The 19,442-nt window shown below is 58.9% G+C and overlaps 2 protein-coding genes across 7 annotated transcripts in view; both read left to right on the top strand.

Annotated features, from left to right (window-relative positions):
* Positions 1-4,349, top strand: part of PIK3R5 (phosphoinositide-3-kinase regulatory subunit 5) — a 37,934-nt gene extending 33,585 nt beyond the window's left edge. For 4 of the 6 annotated variants that reach the window (XM_029057004.2, XM_029057001.2, XM_029057002.2 and 1 more), the window contains one exon: positions 3,010-4,348. In XM_029057004.2, the coding sequence (XP_028912837.1) occupies positions 3,010-3,391 (382 nt within the window). In that variant the 3' untranslated portion in view covers positions 3,392-4,348. Of the gene's footprint in view, positions 1-155; positions 944-3,009 lie in introns of those variants that run through there. The other 2 variants (XM_029057006.2, XM_029057008.2) reach the window with 2 other exon arrangements.
* A 7,469-nt stretch (positions 4,350-11,818) lies between these two features.
* PIK3R6 (phosphoinositide-3-kinase regulatory subunit 6) lies at positions 11,819-18,727 on the top strand. Its single transcript, XM_029056770.2, has 10 exons — positions 11,819-12,103; positions 13,973-14,092; positions 14,479-14,570; positions 15,225-15,293; positions 15,693-15,825; positions 15,950-16,019; positions 16,650-16,839; positions 17,364-17,514; positions 17,923-18,021; positions 18,278-18,727. The coding sequence occupies exons 1-10, from the start codon at positions 12,046-12,048 to the stop codon at positions 18,694-18,696; spliced, it is 1,401 nt and encodes a 466-aa protein (XP_028912603.2). The 5' UTR covers positions 11,819-12,045; the 3' UTR covers positions 18,697-18,727.
* The last annotated feature ends 715 nt before the right edge of the window (positions 18,728-19,442 follow it).

The following is a 19,442-nucleotide window of genomic DNA, read 5'->3' as shown; positions in this document are numbered from 1 at the left end:
AGGCTGGTGCACCGACATCCCACCCTTCCTTCAGCCTGTGCATTGACCTCCCCTCTCAACTGATGTGCTGACCTCCCATCCTCCCTATTGTTTGCTCACCCCCACCCCCGCCAGCTGGTGCGCTGATCTTATCCCAGGTTTTGGTGTGTCTATAGGTGCGAGGTATCCGCCTGCTACAGACCTGAGAGCAGGAGGCCCCTTCCCTCAGCCCGGAACCCCTCAGGCGCCCAGGACTCGCCCGACTTCTCCTCTCTGCTCTACCTTCCCATCATGACCTTTAGCGGCGCTCCGCCCTAACCACACCCTTCACACACCTGTGTGTGGGTGGGTGTGTGTGTCTCCGTGTGTGAGTGTGTGTATGAGCGCTCTTGCTTGTCTGGGCCAGACCCCTCAGGGACACAGGGAAGGTATGGGACCCTCCAAGGGCAGGATCAGGGTCCAGGAGGTTGTTGGGGTGGGGACAAAGCATCCCATTCCCTGCCCCTGGTGTGTGTGGGGGGGTGGTTTGAGGAAGGGGCTTGGCCTGGCAGCATCCCCAAAGTGGGGCTGCCCATGGAGGCGGGCAGAGGAGCAGTGGCTGGGCTCTAGAATCTCATCTGGCCTCCAGGTGAGACCTGCCCCAGCACCTTCCACACCAGGGCCCTTGCTAAGGGGATGGGAGGTCCAGGACAGAAAAGTGGCTTGTGCTCTCCAGAGGGAGGGATGACCCTGCACATCCCCTCCCCGAGAAGGGGTGGAAATCTGCGCCTGCGGCAGCCCCAAAATGCAAGTTCAATTCTTCCCCCTCCTGCAACGGCACAACCTCCCCTGGGGCCCAACCCCTTGCCCTCTCAGGTGAAGAGCTGTGCAGGTGTGTTGGGGGTGGGGGGGGGGAGCAGGGCTCGGGAGATGGCTTTTTGTAAAAATGATTATTTAAATTAATTAAAAGCATCTATTTGTGGAAGGCCCTGTGTGTGGTAGTTGAGTGGGATTGTGGAGGGGAAGGTGTTGAAACAGTGAAGGAGGCAGTGGCCTGACCAATGGTGGGAGGAGAGGACTGGAATTCAGGTCACCCCGGTTCTAGCCCTGGGATCTTGGGCAAGACAGTTAACCTCCCTGGGCCTCAGTTTCCTCATCTTTAAAATGGGGATAAAATAATGAAATCAGTGTCATTTTTTTTGAGTGCTTACTGTGTGCAGAACACTGTACCAAGCACTTGGGAAACCACAGTACAGTAGAGTTGGTAGACATGATTCGTGACCAAAAGAAGCTTACAAATGGGGACAGGCATTAAAATAAATTACAGATAGGGTAAATTCCCCCATGTGTAATTTATTTTAATGTCTGTAGTAAAGTATAAAGATGTGTACATGAGTGCTGTGGGGCTGGTGTAAATATCAAAGTGCTTAAGGGGTACCCAGCCAAGTGCACAGGTGACACAGAGGGGAGAGCGGGTAGGAGAAATGAGGGCTTAGCTGGGGAAGGCCTCTTGAAAGAGATGCTGTTTTAGGAGGGTTTTGAAGGTGGGGAGAATGATGGACTGTCGAGATGAAGGGGGAGGGAGTTCCAGGCCAGAGGGAGGATGTGGGCGAGGGGTCGGGGTGAGAAAGATGAGATCGAGGTGGAGAGAGACTAGGTTGGGGTTAGATGAGTTAAGTGTGCAGTCTGGCTTGTAGTACTTCAGCTAGGTACTGCAGGAGAGAGAAAGCTAATTAAATTTTTCCTTCCTTTTCGATGGTGGGACAGGAATCATGTCCTATCTGGTCATCCCCAGTGCTTAGTGCTTGGCATATAGAAATCACCAAATAAGAAATATGTTTTACTATTGAAGGAAAAACGGTGGTGTGGGTCCTGTACGGGTGGGTGACAAGCTGTCCCTCCCCATCTCCCGCCCCCTTCCCTGACCAGAGGTGCTTGGCCACAGGTCTCCTTAGGGCCAGTGCTCAGGCCAAGCTCAGCTTCCAACTTGCTTCGCCCTGGGAACAGCTTCTTCTGTGTAGTACAGTTCCTGGCACATAGTAAATGCTTAACAAATACCATTATTATTATTATTATTATTATTATTCTGCCTGAACCCTAAGGGGTGGGTGAGTCTGGGAGTTTGAGGAGAGGCCTGGGCGTCTGGGCTGGTTGCCACCCTCAGCCACTCCATATCCCCCTGGAGGTCCCTAGCCAAAACTCTTTCAGCCCAATTCAGTTCTTATGAAAAGCAGCATGGCCTAGTGGATTGAGCATGGGCCTAGAAGTCAGAAGGACTTGAGTTCTATTGCCGGCTCTGCCACTTGTCTGCAGTGTAAACTTGAGCAACTCACTTCTCGGTGCCTCTATTACTTCATCCTTTTATTTTTTTCTAATGGTATTTTTTAAGCACTTACTATGTATCAGGCACTGTAATAATAATAATAATAAATAATGGCATTTGTTAAACATTTACTATGTGCCAAGCACTGTTCTAAGCGCTGGGGGGATACAAGGTAATCAGGTTGTCCCACATGGGGCTCACAGTCTTCATCCCCATTTTACAGATGAGGGAACTGAGGCCCAGAGAAGTTATAAGCTCTGGGGTAGACAGAAGCCCCACATGGGGCTCGCAGTCTTAATCCCCACTTTACAGATGAGGTAACTGTTGCACAGAGAAGCGATGTGACTTGCCCAAGGTCACACAGCAAACAAATGGCAAAGCCAGAGCTAGAATCCAGTCTTTCTGACTCCTAGGCCTATGCTGTATTCACTAGGCCATGCTACTTCTCACCTTTAAAATGGGGATTAATACTGTGAGCCCCATGTGGGACGTGGACTGTGTCCAACCTGATTAGCATATATCTACCCCAGCGCTTAGGACAGTGCCTGACAGATAGTAAACGCTTACAAATTCCCCGAAATAAAATTTTCTTCCCATCGGCGCCTGTGCTGGGAGCCCAGCAGGCGGCGCTCTCGGCACAGGTGAACTGATGTCTCCCCGATGTGTCGTTCGAAAGGTCGGCAGGGCCCCGGCCCGGGGGCCCAGAGGTTCTTTCTCCATTCCAACAGCTTCCCGATTCTTTGCCACACCCTGGAGCAGGAGCTGGGCCCGGTCCGGAATCCCCCCGCATTCAGTGTATCCCATCTGGCAGCGCGACAGGACCCAGGGCTACTGTTCAGCTTGCAAGTGCTGGCAAGGGGTGGAGAGCTGGATTGGAACCAGGCGTTTTGGACTTTGCTCCCCTCAATTCGTTTGTGCCAGGATTGTTTCAGGGTGCCCTCTGCCCTTCAGGCTGCTTCCCCACTCTGCGGAGAGGACAGCAGGAGCCTGGGAACGCCAAGAGATGAGACAGTGCCAGGTAGACGTTCCCAGACACCCACACATGCACGCACACACGCTAAGGATGAGACAGCCTGGATTCAGGACCAAGAAAATGTGTGGAGGAATTGATTCCAGCCCTGATGGCCTGCATAGTGCCACTCAAACGGTCTTGCCCCCACCCGTCACGTTCCTGCTGGAGCAATGGACACAATAGACTAGTACTGGCAAGTGCACGGTGGGTGGGGGGAGCGGGGAGCGGGGGGAGTGTGTGGCAAAGAGAGGCTCTTCCACCCAGTGAGATGCCTCAGGCTAGCTCCTGAGCCTGGCCTGTTGGTGACAGTTAAGTATGGGTGCCTGTGGCCAGATCCTGAGTTTGACTGAGACCCCTCAGTCTCCCCGCAGCCCTTGGGCATGGTCAAGCTCAGCTAGAACTTCTGGCTCTTTCATTTCCCGTACTGGGTGGGACTCATCATTTTCTCCCAGTCCCCATGCTGGGCCAGAACACCTCAGTCTCCTTTGGTCCCCAGGCTGGGGTGGGCCGAGCTGGGCAGGGAATGTGTCTATTTGTCATTATATCGTACTCTCCCAAGCACTTTTAGTACAGTGCTCTGCACGTAGTAAGCACTCAATAAATGTGGTTGATTGATTGATTTTACTTGGTCTGCAGGGCTTGAGGACAGGTGGCTCCCACTCCCCTAGGCCCTCCAGTTTAAGTGGGTGATGCTTTCCAGGATCCTGGGGTGGGGCTGGGCTGCCAGGGTGCCAGGTCTGGCTGACCAGATCTGGGGTGACTCCCCGCGTCAGGAAGAAGTCCACCTGGAAACCCCCACTGGGCTCAAAAAGGGTGACCGTGTCTGAGCTCTGGGCAGTGCCAGGACTCTTTAGCTCTCCTTGGCCCTGACACCACTCATCATCCAAGTGGGCCAAGCCACCGCTGCTGCCATAGCAGCAACCTGGCTTTGGAATCAATGTCTGCTAGTGCCTGTCAGCCCCTGCTGCCAGCCCCGGATCCAGCCTGGGTGCCTGGCAGCAAAGAGCATCGTGAGCGGTGTCTCCCTCAGCCCTGGCCCTGGGCCCTCACCCTGCTACCAATTGGGAAACGCTGAAGCAGCCTCAGAGTCTGGGTCCTTACCCTGCTGCTGGTTGGATAGCATTAGAGCAGTCTCAGAGCCCGGGCCTCACCCTGCTGCTGGCTGGGAAGCGCTGGAGCAGTCTCAGAGCCTGGGGCCCCGGCTGGCAGCTGGTGGCAGGTGGGGTTTGGGCAGGCACCAACCCTCAGGTAACCCTCAGGGAATGTGGGGAGGTGGGAGAAGGATGGGTAGGGTAAGGGGGAAGATGGATCTTGGTGGCTAAGAGGGTATGCGTGTGCAGCGGGGAGGCAGGGGCAGAAAGGTGGGAGGCATACGACATAAACCCCAGACCTGGAATGCAGCAGGCCAAGGTGGGATGAGGGTCAGGACTCAGGAGAGGTAATTCCAGCTGCTCCGGGGAAGAGGCACTTTCCTTGCAGGCAGACTCAGGAAATCCCCCAAACTGTGAGTCAGCTCCAGCCTCTCTGCTCCGATGCTTCCCTCATCCTGCTCTGTCTCCGTCTGTCCGTATTCAGGTCAGGGAATGGGGACTGGGCTCTTCACCTCTCAATGCCACCAGCTCTAGCCCTCCCCCTCCCCCACTCCTTTCCCCGTCCCCAGTGCTCCCAGGGTGGTCTCAGACTGCTACTCTTGGCCTTCAACTCCCCCAGCCTTCCCTGACTTCAGACCTGCTTTCTCAAGTGGCCAATTGGGATTTGAACCCTCCCTTTGCTAAGTGGTTTTTCCAGAGAGAGCTCAAAGGAGCCGTTTTCGCATGATTGTTAGAGTCCTGGGGTGAGGGGCAGCTGCGAGCTAACTGGGGTTTCTCATCTTGACGTTGATCCTACCTCCAGTCCTCTGGTCTTCAGCCCCCCACCCCCACCCCCACCCCGATGTCCGGGCCCCAGCCCCCCTCCCTGAGCCTGAGCCTGTGATTTCCTCTTCTGTTAGAACGGAAACTGATAAGGAGTTGCGGAACCAGCCCCAGGACTCCACCAGGATAGCAAGGGGCAGTATGCAACAGGGGCTCTGCCATTCTTGGCTTGCACTTCCGTGGTGGTGGACACACGCTTCCCACTGACCCCAGAAGGTGTGGGGAGGTTGGATCCTACCTTGGCTCCCTGGGAGGCTACATACCGCCGCATCGCCTTCTCTCCCCTGTCGCTATTCCCCCACGAGGGCTCCTCTCCTGCCTGTTCTGACCCAGGCCTGGTCCCGATCCCTGGTGGGCGCCTACCCTCTCTGTGCAGGACAATGCAGGCCTTGCCCGTCAGGGAGGCTGAGGGGCTTGAGGGGATCTCTCCCTGTTTCTTGGCCTCAGTTTTGCTGTCTGGGAAGTAGGGAAACAGCGCGGCCCTGTCCCTGTGGGTCTTCTCAAGGCAAGCAGGGCAAGAGCTCTGGCACATCGCCCAGTGGGTTCTAGGGATGCTGAGGGACACAGGGACCGAGGGAGAATGAGGAGGGAGTGCAGGGAACAGAGACGGAGAGACAGGGTGCTGGAGAGTCAGCAGGACAGTGGCACAGAGAGACGATGGGATGGAAGACCAGAGAACCAGTGAGAAGAAGGGCGGGGGCATTGAGTGCACTGAAGGGCATCGAGCGACAAGGAGACAGAAGGATGTGTGGCTCACTGGAAAGAGCACGGGCTTTGGAGTCAGAGGTCATGGGTTCAAACCCCGGCTCTGCCACTTGCCAGCTGTGTGACTTTGGGCAAGTCACTTAACTTCTCGGTGCCTCAGTTCCCTCATCTGTAAAATGGGGATTAAGACTGTGAGCCCCACGTGGGACAACCTGATTCCCCTGTGTCTACCCCAGCGCTTAGAACAGTGCTCGGCACATAGTAAGCGCTTAACAAATACCAACATTATTATTATTATTATTATGTGATCCAGGGAACTATGGGACAGAAGCAGCGTGGCTCAGTGGAAAGAGCATGGGCTTTGGAGTCAGGGCTCATGAGTTCGAATCCCAGCTCTGCCACTTGTCGGCTGTGTGACTGTGGGCAAGTCACTTCACTTCTCTGTGCCTCAGTTCCCTCATCTGTAAAATGGGGATTAAGACTGTGAGCCCCACGTGGGACAACCTGATTCCCCTGTGTCTACCCCAGCGCTTAGAACAGTGCTCGGCACATAGTAAGCGCTTAACAAATACCAACATTATTATTATTATTAAGACAGAGCAGCCAGGCGGGATGATTGAAAAAGAAACCGTCGCCACGGGTCCTGCTCATCCTCCCCACTCCTTCCCTCCCTCCGCCGAGTCCCTGCCCCTGGCCGTGCCCGGGCACCGCCCCCGGGCCGGGCATTCCGGGCCGAGGAAAGGGAAGCTCGGGCGGCAGATAAGGCTGTGACTTCAGACCGAAGGTCTCACCACGAACGGGCTGGGCCCGAGGTGGGGCCGGGGCCGGGGCCGGGGCCGGGGCCGAGGGGGCGGGGCGGGGCGGGGCGGGGCCGGGCCGAGTAGGGGGCGAGTCCGCCCTGAACTAGGATCTACACAGGAGAGCCTTGGCAGGCGCGAAACGGGGCTGGTTCCTTCGGTGGTCCCCAGCCCTTTCCCTATCAGGACATGTGACCCCGGAGCAGACCCGCCATCTGCAGCAAGTACCTCTCCGAGGGGAACGCCGAGGGCTTCAGTCCCGTGGGTTTGGCGGGGGTGGAGGTGGGGGATCCGGGGGCTGCAGCTTTGCGGGAGCGAGGGTAGAGATGGAGGGGGTCTCCGGGTAGTGGGAGTGAGGGGAGGGTTAGCGAGGGTCTCCGGGTTGCAGGAGTGAGTGGGTGGATGGCGGGGGTTTGCAGTTTGCGGGGAGGAGGGGAGAAATGGAGGGGGGCGGCAGTTCTGTGTGAGGGTGGAGGATGGAAGGCGGGGGTCTGGGGGCTAGTGAAGTGGGTGGAACGAGGGGGGGTGCTGCAGCTCAGCGCGGGTCTGACCCTCGGGACGGCCAGGGAAGGGGCCGAAGGAGGGTGGCCCTGGCGGAGAAGGGAACTGACTCGGGGCTGCAGCAGGGGGAGTCACTGACCTCTCCCCGCCTTCCATCTGCCCGCTCCTTTCCTTAATTCCGTTTCCCTGAGGACAGAGGGAGAGGGGCGGGGGAAGTGTTGCTGGGCTGCCCGAGTGGGAACTGCTAGACTCAACTAGGCCGTTAGGGGAAGAAATTTGCGATGAGGGTTCTGATGGCCAAGGTAGGATCTGAGTCCGTTTCCGAGCCCCCTCTACTCTTCAGGAATGAGGAGGAGGGCAACGGGAGGGAGATTCTGCAGGGAAAGTTGCATACCGGTGGTCCAGGAGGAATTATGCTGGCACTGTGAAGACCTTCCCTGTCTAAAACAGTCCCAGAAAAACCTACATTTGAGTCGAGCCAAAGCCAGTGTGGTCAGTGAAAGGCCAGGTCAGGCCAGGCTCCAAACTCTGGGCCCAACCCTCTGCCCCATCGACTCTCCCCACAGCATGGAGACCCCTGGGCAAGGAAATTTCTGCACCACCATCTCCCCCTCCTCCTCCCTCTTCCAACCCCTGCTCCTCCTCCCCACCCCGCAGCTATGTCATGCACCTTTCCCCATATCAGGAGCCCACATAATGTTAGGGCCAAGCATTCTACCTCCCCCACCACCTCATGCCGGATCCCAGGAGACACTGAGCACCCCTCTCCCCACGCACACACCCAGCACTGGGGCCTGGGAAGCCTGAACTATTGCAGCTATCCCTGTTTGTTCAAGGAGAGGTTGGTGGCTCTCATTGCTGCCTCCCAGCTCTGCTCCCGCCCCATCACTTTGCTTCCCACCTTCCCTTCCCCTATTTCATCCCCAGGACCCCAAGCCTGCAGCTTCCTTTCCAGAAGGGGAATCCAAACGCCGGAAGGGTAGAGTCCAGGTCTCCCTCCAACCCTCCAAACCTTCAACGCTCCCACCCTCTGAACCTTCAACCCTTCAACCCTCCAGTCCTCAGTCCCAGGGCAATTTCCTCTGCTGAAAGGCATGTGTGTGTGTGTGTGTGTGTGTGTGTGTGTGGTGGGGGGCAGCTGGGTTGGACCCTACAGGTCCTGATCTCTGATTGCCCCGGGGACCTCTGGAAACAAGGACCCCTCCCCCGCCCCGCAAAGCCCCCCTCCCCCTGTCCACACACAGCCCTCAGACTCAACCCACCCCAGACCCAGGGCCAGGCCCAGCCTCTATCATCACTGTCGTCGCTGAGGGCTACCGCGGGACTGCGGTGTCTCCTTCCCGCCCCGGCCTGGCTGGGGGAAGGGAGTGGGGGTGGGGAGAAGGCTAGAACGGCTTCAGACTGGACCCCTGCGGGTAGGAGTCAGACCTGCCTGGTTCCAAAGGCGAGGAGAAGAGAGGCTCCCGGATCTTGACCCTGATTACTGGCTCCCGACCCCCCGGCTGGTTGGGGCCCTCCGTGAGAATGGAGTGTGTGTGTGTGTGTGTGTGTTTGGGGGAAGGAGGGAAGGAGGGCCGTGAGAATGGAGTGGGGTGTGTGTTTGTGTATATATGTGTGCGTGTGTCTGTGTGTGTTGGGGGACGACCACAGGGAGACTATGACAAGGGAAGGGGGCAGTCAGGCAGCAAAGAGGAAACCAAGTTTCCTTCGCGCCTGGGCCACCCAGCGGCTCCGGAAGTCAGCTGCCCGGGTGGCGCCCCTCCCCCAGCCCTCCGCCCGGCACCCCTACCCCCTCACCATCTACTAGCCCTGACTTGTGGCTGTTGGACCCTGGTCTGGTTTGGGGAGTCAGGTGGGTGTTCGCTTGCTTGCTCCCCCTCGGCCCTCCTCCCACCCCGTGCCTGCTGACCTTTCTGCCCCAGAGAGCGGGCAAGCCTGGGACCCATCCTAGCCTCTTGGAGCCCTCAGGAACAGGGGACAGGGGACAGGGGACAGAGGACAGAGGCAGGGGAATGTGACAATAACTGTTTTCCATCCAGTTCCCACCTCCTCCTACCACAACCCCAGTGCAGCCGCTCCACCTCTGCTGAGCAACTGCATGCTGGGAAGATCCCCTTTAGCCCTCTGGGAGGGGGTTCATGGCTACTTTACCCAACCCGAAGCCCAGGCCCAATCTGTCCCTAGTACTGAAGCTCACACATGCTCGCATGTGTCTCTAGTGAGAAGTAGCATGGCATAGTGTGTAGTACAGTGCTTGGCACATAGTAAACACTTAACAAATGCCATTATCATTGTAGTGGACAGAGCACGGGCCTGGGAGTCAGAAGGTCATGGGCTCCAATCCCAGCTCTGTCATGTGTCTGCTGTGTGACCTTTTTCAAGTCACTTCACTTCTCTATGCCTCAGTTACCTCATCTGTAAACTGGGATTGAGACTTTGAGCCCCATGTGGGACAAGAATTGTGTTCTTCTCGCTTTGCTTGTAACTCCCCCAGTGTTTAGTACGGTGCCTGGCACATAGAACGCTCTTAACAAATACCATCATCATCATTAAATACTTACTACTTGCCAGGCACTGTTTTAAGCACTGGTTACAAGCCAATCAGGTTGGACATAGTCCATGTCCAACATGGGGATCACAGACTTAATCCTCATTGTATAGATGTAGTAACTGAGCCCAGAGAAGCGAAGTGACTCGCCCAAGGTCACACAGAAGACAAGTGGAATAGCCGGCACTAGAACTCAGGTCCTTCTGACTCCCAGGCCAGTGCCCTGAACAGTAGACGCCGCCACTTCTCACAGCCATGCTGCTTCTTATAAGGAGGAGGGAGGTGTGGTGTAGTGTGTGTGTGGATGGCGTGGGTGGGTGTGCCCACGCACATATATGCACGCGCCCTGGGAGAAGGGTGCAGGGAATTTGGACCCTCTGCTTTCCCCTGGGCTGCCCCGTGAGTCCTCCCCTCCTCAAATGGCCCCTCCCCAGATAGGAGGGACCCCGGAGGACCCTCTAGCCGGGAGCCAGAGCCCCCCAGGTTTGGGTCGGGGGAGGGCCGGTGGAGGAGCAGGGCCTTGGCGTGGCCTTCCCGCGATCACACTCTTGCTCCCAGCCCAGACACCGGACAGGACCTCGGGCAGGGGTCGGGCACCAGACCTCGTGCCTAGCCCGGCCATGGAGGGCATACTCCTCTAGTGGGAGAAGCGGTCGGAGCCCCAGCCGAGTCACTGGGGCAGAAAACAGATAGCTCTGAACTACTGCAGCTGTTGCCGAGGGACCCGGTCCGCCTCGGGGCGTTGGTGGGTGGTGTCATGGCTGGCCTGACCCGTGACGGCCCGTGTCGGCCCATGACCGCCCATGGCCCAGGGGCTCAGGGTCCAGGTGGGAAATGAGCTCCGAGACAAAGGCGGCTCTGAGCGAGTGTGGTTTGGCTGGGGACGCCGCAGGGGAGGGGGAGGGGGCTGGACAGAGGCAACGAGGGCAGACCCTATGCCCCCGGTCCGACAGCCCAGTTTGACCAAGAGAGCCACCTTGCGCCCCTCTCTCCTCCGGCCTTACCAGGCTCTGCGCTTTCTTGGGCCTCCGCCGTCCTTAATCTCCCCGCCCAGCCTGGTATCGTCAACAGCTTTCGTGGCCATGGCCCTTCGTCCATCCGGTGGCCGCTGGCCCTGACCCTGTCTCCGTGCTTGAGTCCCGGGAAACCTCCTCTAGTCCAGCCCGTGGGTGGCACCTGCGGCCCTGCCGCCTGGCACTCGGGACTCCTCCTCCACTCCACTCCCTTCTCCCAGCAGTCCCGCCGGACCTCGGCAAGGGCTCATTTCGAGATTCGAATTCCCTTTCCTGGGGCACAAGGGTGAGGTTGTGGGGGTGGGGAGGACAGGTGCAGGGCAGACTCAGTTTCCCCTCCTTGTATTGCGGGTCAATGTTGAAGTCTCCGAGGATCAGAGTGGGCAGAGAGAAGGAGAGAAGGAAGGTGAGAAAGGGGTCTAGGTGGTTGAAGAAGTCGGAGGTCGGACCAGGAGGGCGGTAGACGACAGCTACAAGTATCCGGAGCGAGTGGTAGAGGCGAATGATATGGGCTTCAAAGGAGGAAAAGGAGAGGGAAGGTGGAGGAGGGATAGTGCGGAAGCGGCAACGGGATGAGAGGAGGAAGCCGACGCCTCCTCCCTTTCCGGTGAGTCTGGGGGAGTGGGAGAAGGAGAGGCCTCCGCTGGAGAAAGCAGCGGCGGAGACCGTGTCTTCGGCAGTGAGCCACATTTCTGAAAGGGCGAGGAGGAGGAGAGAGCGGGAAAGGAAAAGGTCATGGATGAAAGGTAGTTTACCTGTAATGGAGTGGGGGTTCCAGAGGCCACACTTGAAAGTAGCTGTGAGTGCAAGGGGGAGAGGGGGAGAGAGCGGGGGGGAGGGGAGGGTTTGGATGGGAACGAGGTGGCGGGGCCCTGGACGGGGAGAGGGGGAGAGGTGAAGGAGGGGTGGCGGTGGGACAGGAGGACTGGGATGGGGCATGGGTGGGGAAGAGGGAAGGGGGGAGAGTGGGATGAGGGGGTTTGGTCGGGGGGAGCGTAGGGGAAGGGGTAAGAGGGGTGGCACTGGTAAAGTGGGGTCCTATCCGGTAGACGGTTAGTGTGGGAGACGGGTCGGGAAGATGGGTCCGGGATTGGGGCGGAGCCCAGAGTCAGGAAAGCCGGGCTGAAACGGGAGAGACTGGGGTCTTGGCTGCTGGGAGGCGGGCTTGCTGGGTCTCCCCATGCCCAGGGACCTCACGCCCCGCCATGCCTCCAGGCCCCGCCGTGCGGAACTGCCCGAGCCCAAGGCCATGCCAGAGCAGAGGGAAAACTGTCCATGACCCCGTCCTGCTGGCAGAGCGGCCTCGCTCCGACGTCCTCCATGGATGGCCCAGGTCAGCGGGGGCACAAGACTGTGGAGGGCGGAGGCGAGGGTAGCCGGGACCTACGAGAGAAGGAGGCCTGAAGGGAGGGAGGGAGGCCTGAAGGGAGTCATGTGAAGAGAAGTAGCATGGCTAAGTGGAAAAAGCACAGGCTTGGGAGTCAGAGGTCATGGGTTCTAATCCCGGCTCTGCCACTTGTCAGCTGTGTGACTTTGGACAAGTCATTTACTTCTCTGTGCCTCAGCTCCCTCATCTATAAAATGGGGATTAAGGCTGTGAACCTCAATTGGGACAACCTGATCACCTTGCTCCCCCCCACCCCCACCCCCAACGCTAACAAATGCCATCTTTGCTATTATGTGACTAGGACCTGAGACCTAAGCAGAGGGGCCCGGAAAACAGAGAGACAGAGGGAACAGGACCAGGCCCTCTAGTCATAGGCGAAGCCCAGGCATCTGCCTCTGCCTCAAGTTTTCCCCATCCTGCCAAGAGCCACTCCAGTAAAGGGGGTCCTAGATACTGGCTCAGGTTCCTGGGAGCTGGTGTATTCAAGGGACACAGTGAGGAGGGAGCAGGTGGGGGTCTCGAGGGCAGCAGGGAGTGACAAATAGGGAGTATGGGACTAGGGTCTAGTTTCTACTCCACCCCGGCCTTCTATGTGACACTGGACATTTGCCCCCTCTGAGCCTGAGACTCCTCTGTGCTTCGGGCAGGGCCATCCCTGGCTCCAGGGCACATGGGAGAAACAGCTCAGCTGTGCTCTCACTCCTGGCCATGAGGATGCTGGAGGTCTGAGAGCTATTTTTAGACCCAAGAGCCCTGCAGAAGTGAAATGCTCCTTACTCCCCAGCCTCATGGAGGATGGAAAAGAGTGAGGTATTCGACAGGGAAGGCATTAGTCGATGCTGACTCAATGAGGGTGGTGACCTCAAAGAAGGACTAGCCATTCCAGCACACCGCCCGCCCCCCATCACCCAATCCTAATTCTGATAATTTCTGAGGCCTGGTCGGAGTCACAGTCAGGCTGCCCTCAGGCCTGTTTGAGGGAGGGTGACTGGCAGGTGGTGTGATCATGGTGGCCAGTCTGTGGTTGCGCATCTGTCATGGTGCGTCTGAGGTAGTACAAGTGGTCGTGTGTTTGTGGTGGCATGTCTGAGGTAGTGCTATTGGTGGTGTCTTTGTTGTGGCATGTCTGTGGTGGCATGTCTGAGGCAGCATGACTGGTGGTATGTTTGTGGTGGTGTGCCTGGCCATGTGTTCATGGTGGTGTGTTGAGGTGGTCTGACTGGTGGTGTATTTGTGTGACTGTGCTTGTGGTGATGTGTCTGGTAGTGTGTCCATGGTAGCACGTCTGGGGCCCCACAGCAACTCATGTACCTGGACTGGGGGCGATTGGTTGGGTGGCCTGGTGAGATAGGCACGAGCTCCCGGTACAGATCAGGGAGGATGAGGATGGGCACCTTTCCTTGGATAAGGATGGGAGGCAGCTCTTGGGGCAGGTTGCTTCATCCTTCCCCACTGGGGCAGCCCCAGCTCCTCCCTTCCCCAGTGGCCCCATGGCCCTGCTGCCCGCACGGTAACTTCTGGGGTGGGGCGCTCATCTCCTCAGTCAGACTGGCCGAGACCTGATTCATTTTAAGACTTTAGGATTCTGGGAACTTGGTCCCCGTCCTATCCCAGCACCTCTTCAAACCTGCCCCCAGATGGAGGTTGGTGCTCAGGGTGAAGGGAGGAAGCCCCACTCCCAGGGCCCCTTGGTGACCCCCACCTCCAGCCTGGATCAGAGGCTCTGGAGCCGTGGAAAAAGAGCCTGCCCTGGTCCCTTGGGGGCCATGGCAGAGGCAGTGACTCAGGCTGGGCGGTCCCTCGGTCACTCCCTAGGCTGGGAGTGCCAAGGGTCCTCACCCACGGCCCCCGAGGCAGAACGGGACTTGCTACGCAGTGTGCAGACCATCCTGCGGGAACTGGACACACAAAGACCAGACTTCCGGAGCAACCGAGGTAGGAGTTCCCCCCGTTCTGCTCTGGGTTCCTCTGTGCCCAAGGTCCCCGCCCTCGGGGTCCCACCCTCTGCTGGCCCTTGGCCCTCTGGGCTCAGCATCGGCCTCGTGTCCTGAACTTTGCTCAACTGCCTGTTTGTACGGGGTCCCCCCCCACCACACTCCTTCTCCCACCGCCTTGCCTCATGCACCCCCAAGTAATCAGCTCTCGAGTTCGTGGTCTCTGCCTCAGTCCAACCAGTGTGTCAACCTTAAACCAGGCAGGAGGGGGCAGCCTGGAGCCGTGGGGTAGAGGCCGAGGGTGGGTGATCAGGGTGGGTGCCCGACTCCTCTCTCCTCACATCGGTGCTCCCTCCCTGCCCTCCTTCCCCTCCTCCCCTCCCCCAGGGATGTGGCAATGGTCATTGCACAAGAAGATTGAACGTGATCCCAGGAAGAGCTTGGCTTTGGTGCGAATTCTGCTCAATGAGCTGGAGAGGGTGAGTGTGGGGCTGGTGGTAGGCTGCTGGGGAGGGCAGAGGGAGGAGGTGAGTGGGGAGGGCTGGTGGTGGGTTTCTGGGGAGGACTGGGGAGATGAGAGGGCTGTGACAAGGCACTGGGGAGGCCTGTGGCAGGGTGCTGCGAAGGGCTGGGGAAGGGGCTTAGGGGAGGGGCCTAGACGATGGTCCTGTCGCTTGGGACAGGGAGTGAACATTCCCTAAAGAGGAGGCATCTTAGCTTTCTGCTTCCTGGAGAGGCAGCGTGGCCTAGTGGAAAGAGCACAGGTCCAGGACTCCGGAGAGCCTCAGCTCTGCCGCTGACCTGCCTTGGGTCCTTGGGGACTTATCCCCATTGTAGGGGGCGGAAGATGAGTCCCATAAAGGTCCAGATTTCCACTCTTTCAAGCTCTGCCTCTGTGCTTAGCAGAGTCCTGGGCAGAGTGAATGCTTAATCAATATGGTAATTGTTTGGCCATTGGAAGGACCCAGATCCTTCCCTCTGGAGGTTCCCAGCTCTGCTGGACCCAGTGGGGCTGCGCTGAGTCCAGTGGGACTGGCCCATGGACTCTGGGGTCACCTGCCTATGAGCCTACCTGGACACCTGCGTCCCCAGCCCCTCTGCCACCACCACTGAACTGGGGGGCTGTTTTTCAGGTGGAGAGAGGGGACCAAGCTCATCACATCATCCCCCTGCTACACACACTAATATATACACTAACGAAGGTAGGGAGGTAGAGGGGGGATGGGGGTGGAGGTGGGGTGGGGGTGACGGTGGTACCCCGGACCCACCCCACCCCCTGGACGCAAGCACCCCTAACCTAGATTCTTCATGTCCCCCAGTTGTCATGCAGTAGTGGGGTGAGGCGGGGGCTGAGCAAATTGGTGACTTGTATTTCCCTATCACCATGGGCACCCTCAGCAAAGAATGAGAGGGAGTTCCTGTGTCCATGTTACCCAGCCCTCAGTCTCACTCCTGCCCAGCCCATCAACTCAGTTCCAACCAGGTTGACCCTGACAGAGGTCTTGCTCCCAGCTCCCTCCCCTCGTATCTGGGCCTCAACCCCAGTTGTGAGGGCCAGGGAGTCCCCAGTCAGAGCTCTGAGGCCCTTTCTGGCCCCACAGGCCCCCTGCACCTCCGATAACCTCTTTGACAGAGCCTATGCCTTCTGCACGCGGTTACTGACCCTACCCAGGCCCTACTGCTCCCTGGCTTGGCACTCTGCAATCCTGTTGAAGCTGGAGAAAGCTGTCCCGGGTATGGAGGTCTGGGGTGTCAGGGCTCCTGCCAGTCGCAGGGGACTGGTGGGATGGGGGCGGGAGGGGGTGGCGTGGCTTGCCCCGGTGTTCCCTTCTCCAGCTGCCTAGGTCTCTTTACCCAGGCCTCCTGTACCAGCGGACGGTCCTCGCGGAGCACAGCCTGCCCAATGAGATGTACCTGTACCAGGAGCAGTGAGTGCCCCTGGCACCCCCACCCAGCCACCAAGGCCTCCGAGCCCTGGCACCCCCACCCCTGGTACCCTAACACCTCTCATCCCCTCCACCTACATCCCAGTCATCCCATGGCCAGTTCCCCAGTGGCACAACCTTCTGGCCTTTGGAGAAAACTGAGAGGCCCAAGGGCCTGCGACAAGGGATTGGGGGAGGACACTGGTGAAGGACCAGGCAGGAGAAAATGGGTTAAAGTTGCAGCAGAGGAGGTTTGGCTTTGCCATTACAAAGAACTTCCCAGTTCCAGGATCGCTGCACTTTGAGAACAGGTAGGGAAGCTCCTTTTCAGAGTGTTTAAACCCCAGAATCGATACCCATAGGGCCAGGTGGGTGAAGACCAGTCTGCTTGGAGGCAGGGGGTTGATCTGGTTGATCTCTGGGTATACTTTCCAGCCCCATGATCCCTGGAGGCTGAACTGGGTAGGATGCCCTGAGAGGTAGACTGGGAGTCTGGGAAGATGCCTCTCCTCCTGCTCCCCTGGTGCTCACACAGGGCCCCCGTCTGGGAGCAGAGAGCTTGTCCTCTGCTGCTCTTCACCCAGATGGTCATCATGGACACCATCCTTTGACCCTTTCTGCCGCCCCCTGCAGGGTATTCCTGTTTGTGGATCCGGATCTGGTCTCCACGGCCGTGTGCAATGCCCTGCTCCTAGAGGTTGAAGGGACCCAGCAGCAGCCCCGGGAGAGCCCTTGGGCCTGCATGTTCCATGTGGTCGCCCAGGCCATGCGGATGGCCTTGGGCAAGGCCTGTGATGTGGGTGCACTGCAGAGGAGGTTGAAGGTAATTAGCGTATTCTCCCCCCGGTTTCCCTGAGCTACTGATCACCCCCATTCCTAGCCCCGACTCCACCCCTTGCTCTGTCCGGAGGGCAGAATCCCACTGCCCAAGCTCACTGTGCCCAGGGTAGCTTGGGTGCTGGGGTTGACCTTCCAACGCTGGCTGTGGTTCCCCCCCGGACCAAGCCATTTCTCCCCTGTCTGTCTTGCCCTGCTCCGGCACCCAGCCGGTCCCCTTGAGCGGCTTCTATCAGACCCTAAGCAGCCTTGGTGGGCTGGTGTCAGGATGGTGATGGTGGTCCAGGAGCCGCTTGGCGGAATTTGCTGTCAGGGTATTGGTGGCTCCGGGATACAGTTCCCAGGGTGCGGTTCTCAGGGTGTCAGCAGGGGTCCCAAAGGAGAGGGCCTGGGACAGTTGCCCCTTTCATGCAGTAGATGAAGTATCCCTGCTTGGCGGTCTTAAAGAGGGCTGACCAGGGCTGAGGAAAGGGTCACATCCAATAGGGCCTCTACTTCCCTGCCTGGCAGAATGGCCCCCGCAGTGACCTGGAGCGCTGCTTCCATGCAGTGGTGGCCATGGTGCAGCAGGCAGGCAGCGAGCTGGGTGCCACCCAGGGTGGGCACGTGAGGAGACTGGAGGAGCTCTATAGATCGCTGCTCGGAGCGGAGGTGGTAGGAGGTGAGCGCGGGGCAGTGGGATCGCGGGTTTGGGTGGGCAGAGGTCCTGCCTCCTGGCTCAACCAGGCAGTTGGCCACCCCACCCTGTAACGTCCATCATGACTTGAGCCATGGGGTCGGCCTGGATATGGTGGGTCAGGGGGAGGCGACAGGGAGGACTGAGGTGGGCTGTCAGGGTGGAGGGAGGCTGTGAGCCTGCTGTAACTGGAATGAGGGTAGGGTGGGGGAGCAGCTGGAGAGCTGTTACAGCCAGAGGGGGGCGAAATGGGGGGCATTTGTGGAGCCTCAGGGGAGCAGAGGGGACTGTAGGAAGGTGTTCCGGGGTGGCGGGGGGGCCACTGGGGGTGGAGGCAACACGGGGTGAGAAGCAAAAGGAAGGGCCTTCCCCTCGCGATACGTCTGTCTTTAGATGATCCTTCCCTGGCCACACCTCCAGCCCTGCCCCCGGTCATCCCTCTGCCCAGTCCCCGCATTGGCTTCTACCTGTGGACAGATAAAGAGCAGCTTTGTAAGTGTCTCTCTGGCCGGTGGGGGTGGGGGTAGGAGGGGCTGGGGGACAGCCAGGTGCGGCAGCATCGGACACTGTGATCACCCAGGAGAATGTGAGTGTCTGTGGGGCTCCCGAAGGTTCCACCACGATCTGTTTGGAGGGCAAGGGGTGGGGAGTTTGGGAGCTGAGGCAGGGTCCCTAGGGAGAGCCATCTCTGAACCCCAGCCCCATTCCCGCTCCTGCATCGCTGACTGCCGCCCCTGGTTCTCCCCAGGGAAGGAGCTGGTACGGTTCCTCCACAGCGACCCCTGTGACCACTGCGACCCCTCCTGCCTCCACGCAGACCCAGAGGCCTTTGATGTCCAGGGCCTGGCAGTCTCTGGGCAGGCCGGGGAGCCAGCTCGCTTCTCTATACTGTCTACGGACAGCGGGATCGAACGCGACCTGCCGCCCGGGCCCGAGGAGATCCCAGAGCCCGAACAGTTCCGCCTGCAGCGCAAGGGGGGTGTCAGGAAGCGGGTGGGGCCCCTGGAGGCCTGGCTGCCCCCCTGCTGGCAGGGGCTGGCTGGAGATCCTCGGAGTCATGCGCAACCACCGCTCGGGGCCCAGCCGCTGCACACGGCCCGCGTGGTGGTACTAGGGGATGACCGCATGCTGGGCAGGCTGGCCCAGGCCTACCTTGAACTCAGGTAGCTGGTTGTGGAGACAGTGGGGACGGAGCAGACTCGGCCTGGGGTGGGATGGGGTGGGGGGCTCAGCTGAGAGGAGGCCTTAGCTTATCCTCAGCCCTCCCACTCTCCTCTTGGGAACAGGGCCCTCTGAAATAATGTGACAGTTCAGAGCATATCTTGGGGACAGGGGGTTGGATGGTGGGTATGTGAGATTGTGAGGTGTGGAGAATTCATGGCCTTCCCAGAACCCTCGGCCATGCTAGCGTCAGAGCGGCATTCAGCGAGGTTCTTAGGGGGTTGGGATGGACAGAGACTTCGGGGGAAAGGGGAGGGAGGCCAAATTGGAGATGGAGCAGAGATGGAGCTGCTGGGGCAGAGGGAGGAGTGGGGACAGAAGGGCAACTAAATGGATGGGCAGAGAGTGGGTGGAGCAGTGAGAAATGGTTGTTCATCTGTTGAAGGAAACGGGAGACACAGAGGCTTCACCTCACCCCCCGCCTCAATCTGCAGTTCTACTACATCCCCGTGCTGGAGCTCGAGGTGAGGATTTGGGGTAAGGGGAGAGGTGAGAACCAGAATGAGAGGGAATGACGAAGCTGGGGAGGGAGATGCAAGAATCCCCGGTCACTGGCCCCCAAACTGTCCCCAGCCAGTCTTCTTCCATCCCAGGGGTATCAGGACTCTTCTCCAGTTCTCTCCATCTTGCGTTATCTGCTCTCTGCCCCAACTCCTCCCCAGCCAACCCTCCTTGCCTCGTTCTAGACTCTC

The sequence above is a fragment of the Ornithorhynchus anatinus genome, unplaced genomic scaffold (assembly GCF_004115215.2).
Source record: "Ornithorhynchus anatinus isolate Pmale09 unplaced genomic scaffold, mOrnAna1.pri.v4 scaffold_264_arrow_ctg1, whole genome shotgun sequence".
In the NCBI taxonomy this organism is placed as follows: Eukaryota; Metazoa; Chordata; class Mammalia; order Monotremata; family Ornithorhynchidae; genus Ornithorhynchus; species Ornithorhynchus anatinus.
This window is presented reverse-complemented; position numbering and strand designations above follow the sequence as displayed.

What these genes read in the sequence shown, in the direction of transcription:
- PIK3R6 (XM_029056770.2), top strand. Translation starts at nt 12,046, where the DNA reads ATGACCCCGTCCTGCTGGCAGAGCGGCCTCGCTCCGACGTCCTCCATG. An exon ending in AGACTTCCGGAGCAACCGAG is followed by an intron (nt 14,093 to 14,478) that starts GTAGGAGTTCCC and finishes CCCCTCCCCCAG; the next exon opens with GGATGTGGCAATGGTCATTG. An exon ending in ATGTACCTGTACCAGGAGCA is followed by an intron (nt 16,020 to 16,649) that starts GTGAGTGCCCCT and finishes CGCCCCCTGCAG; the next exon opens with GGTATTCCTGTTTGTGGATC.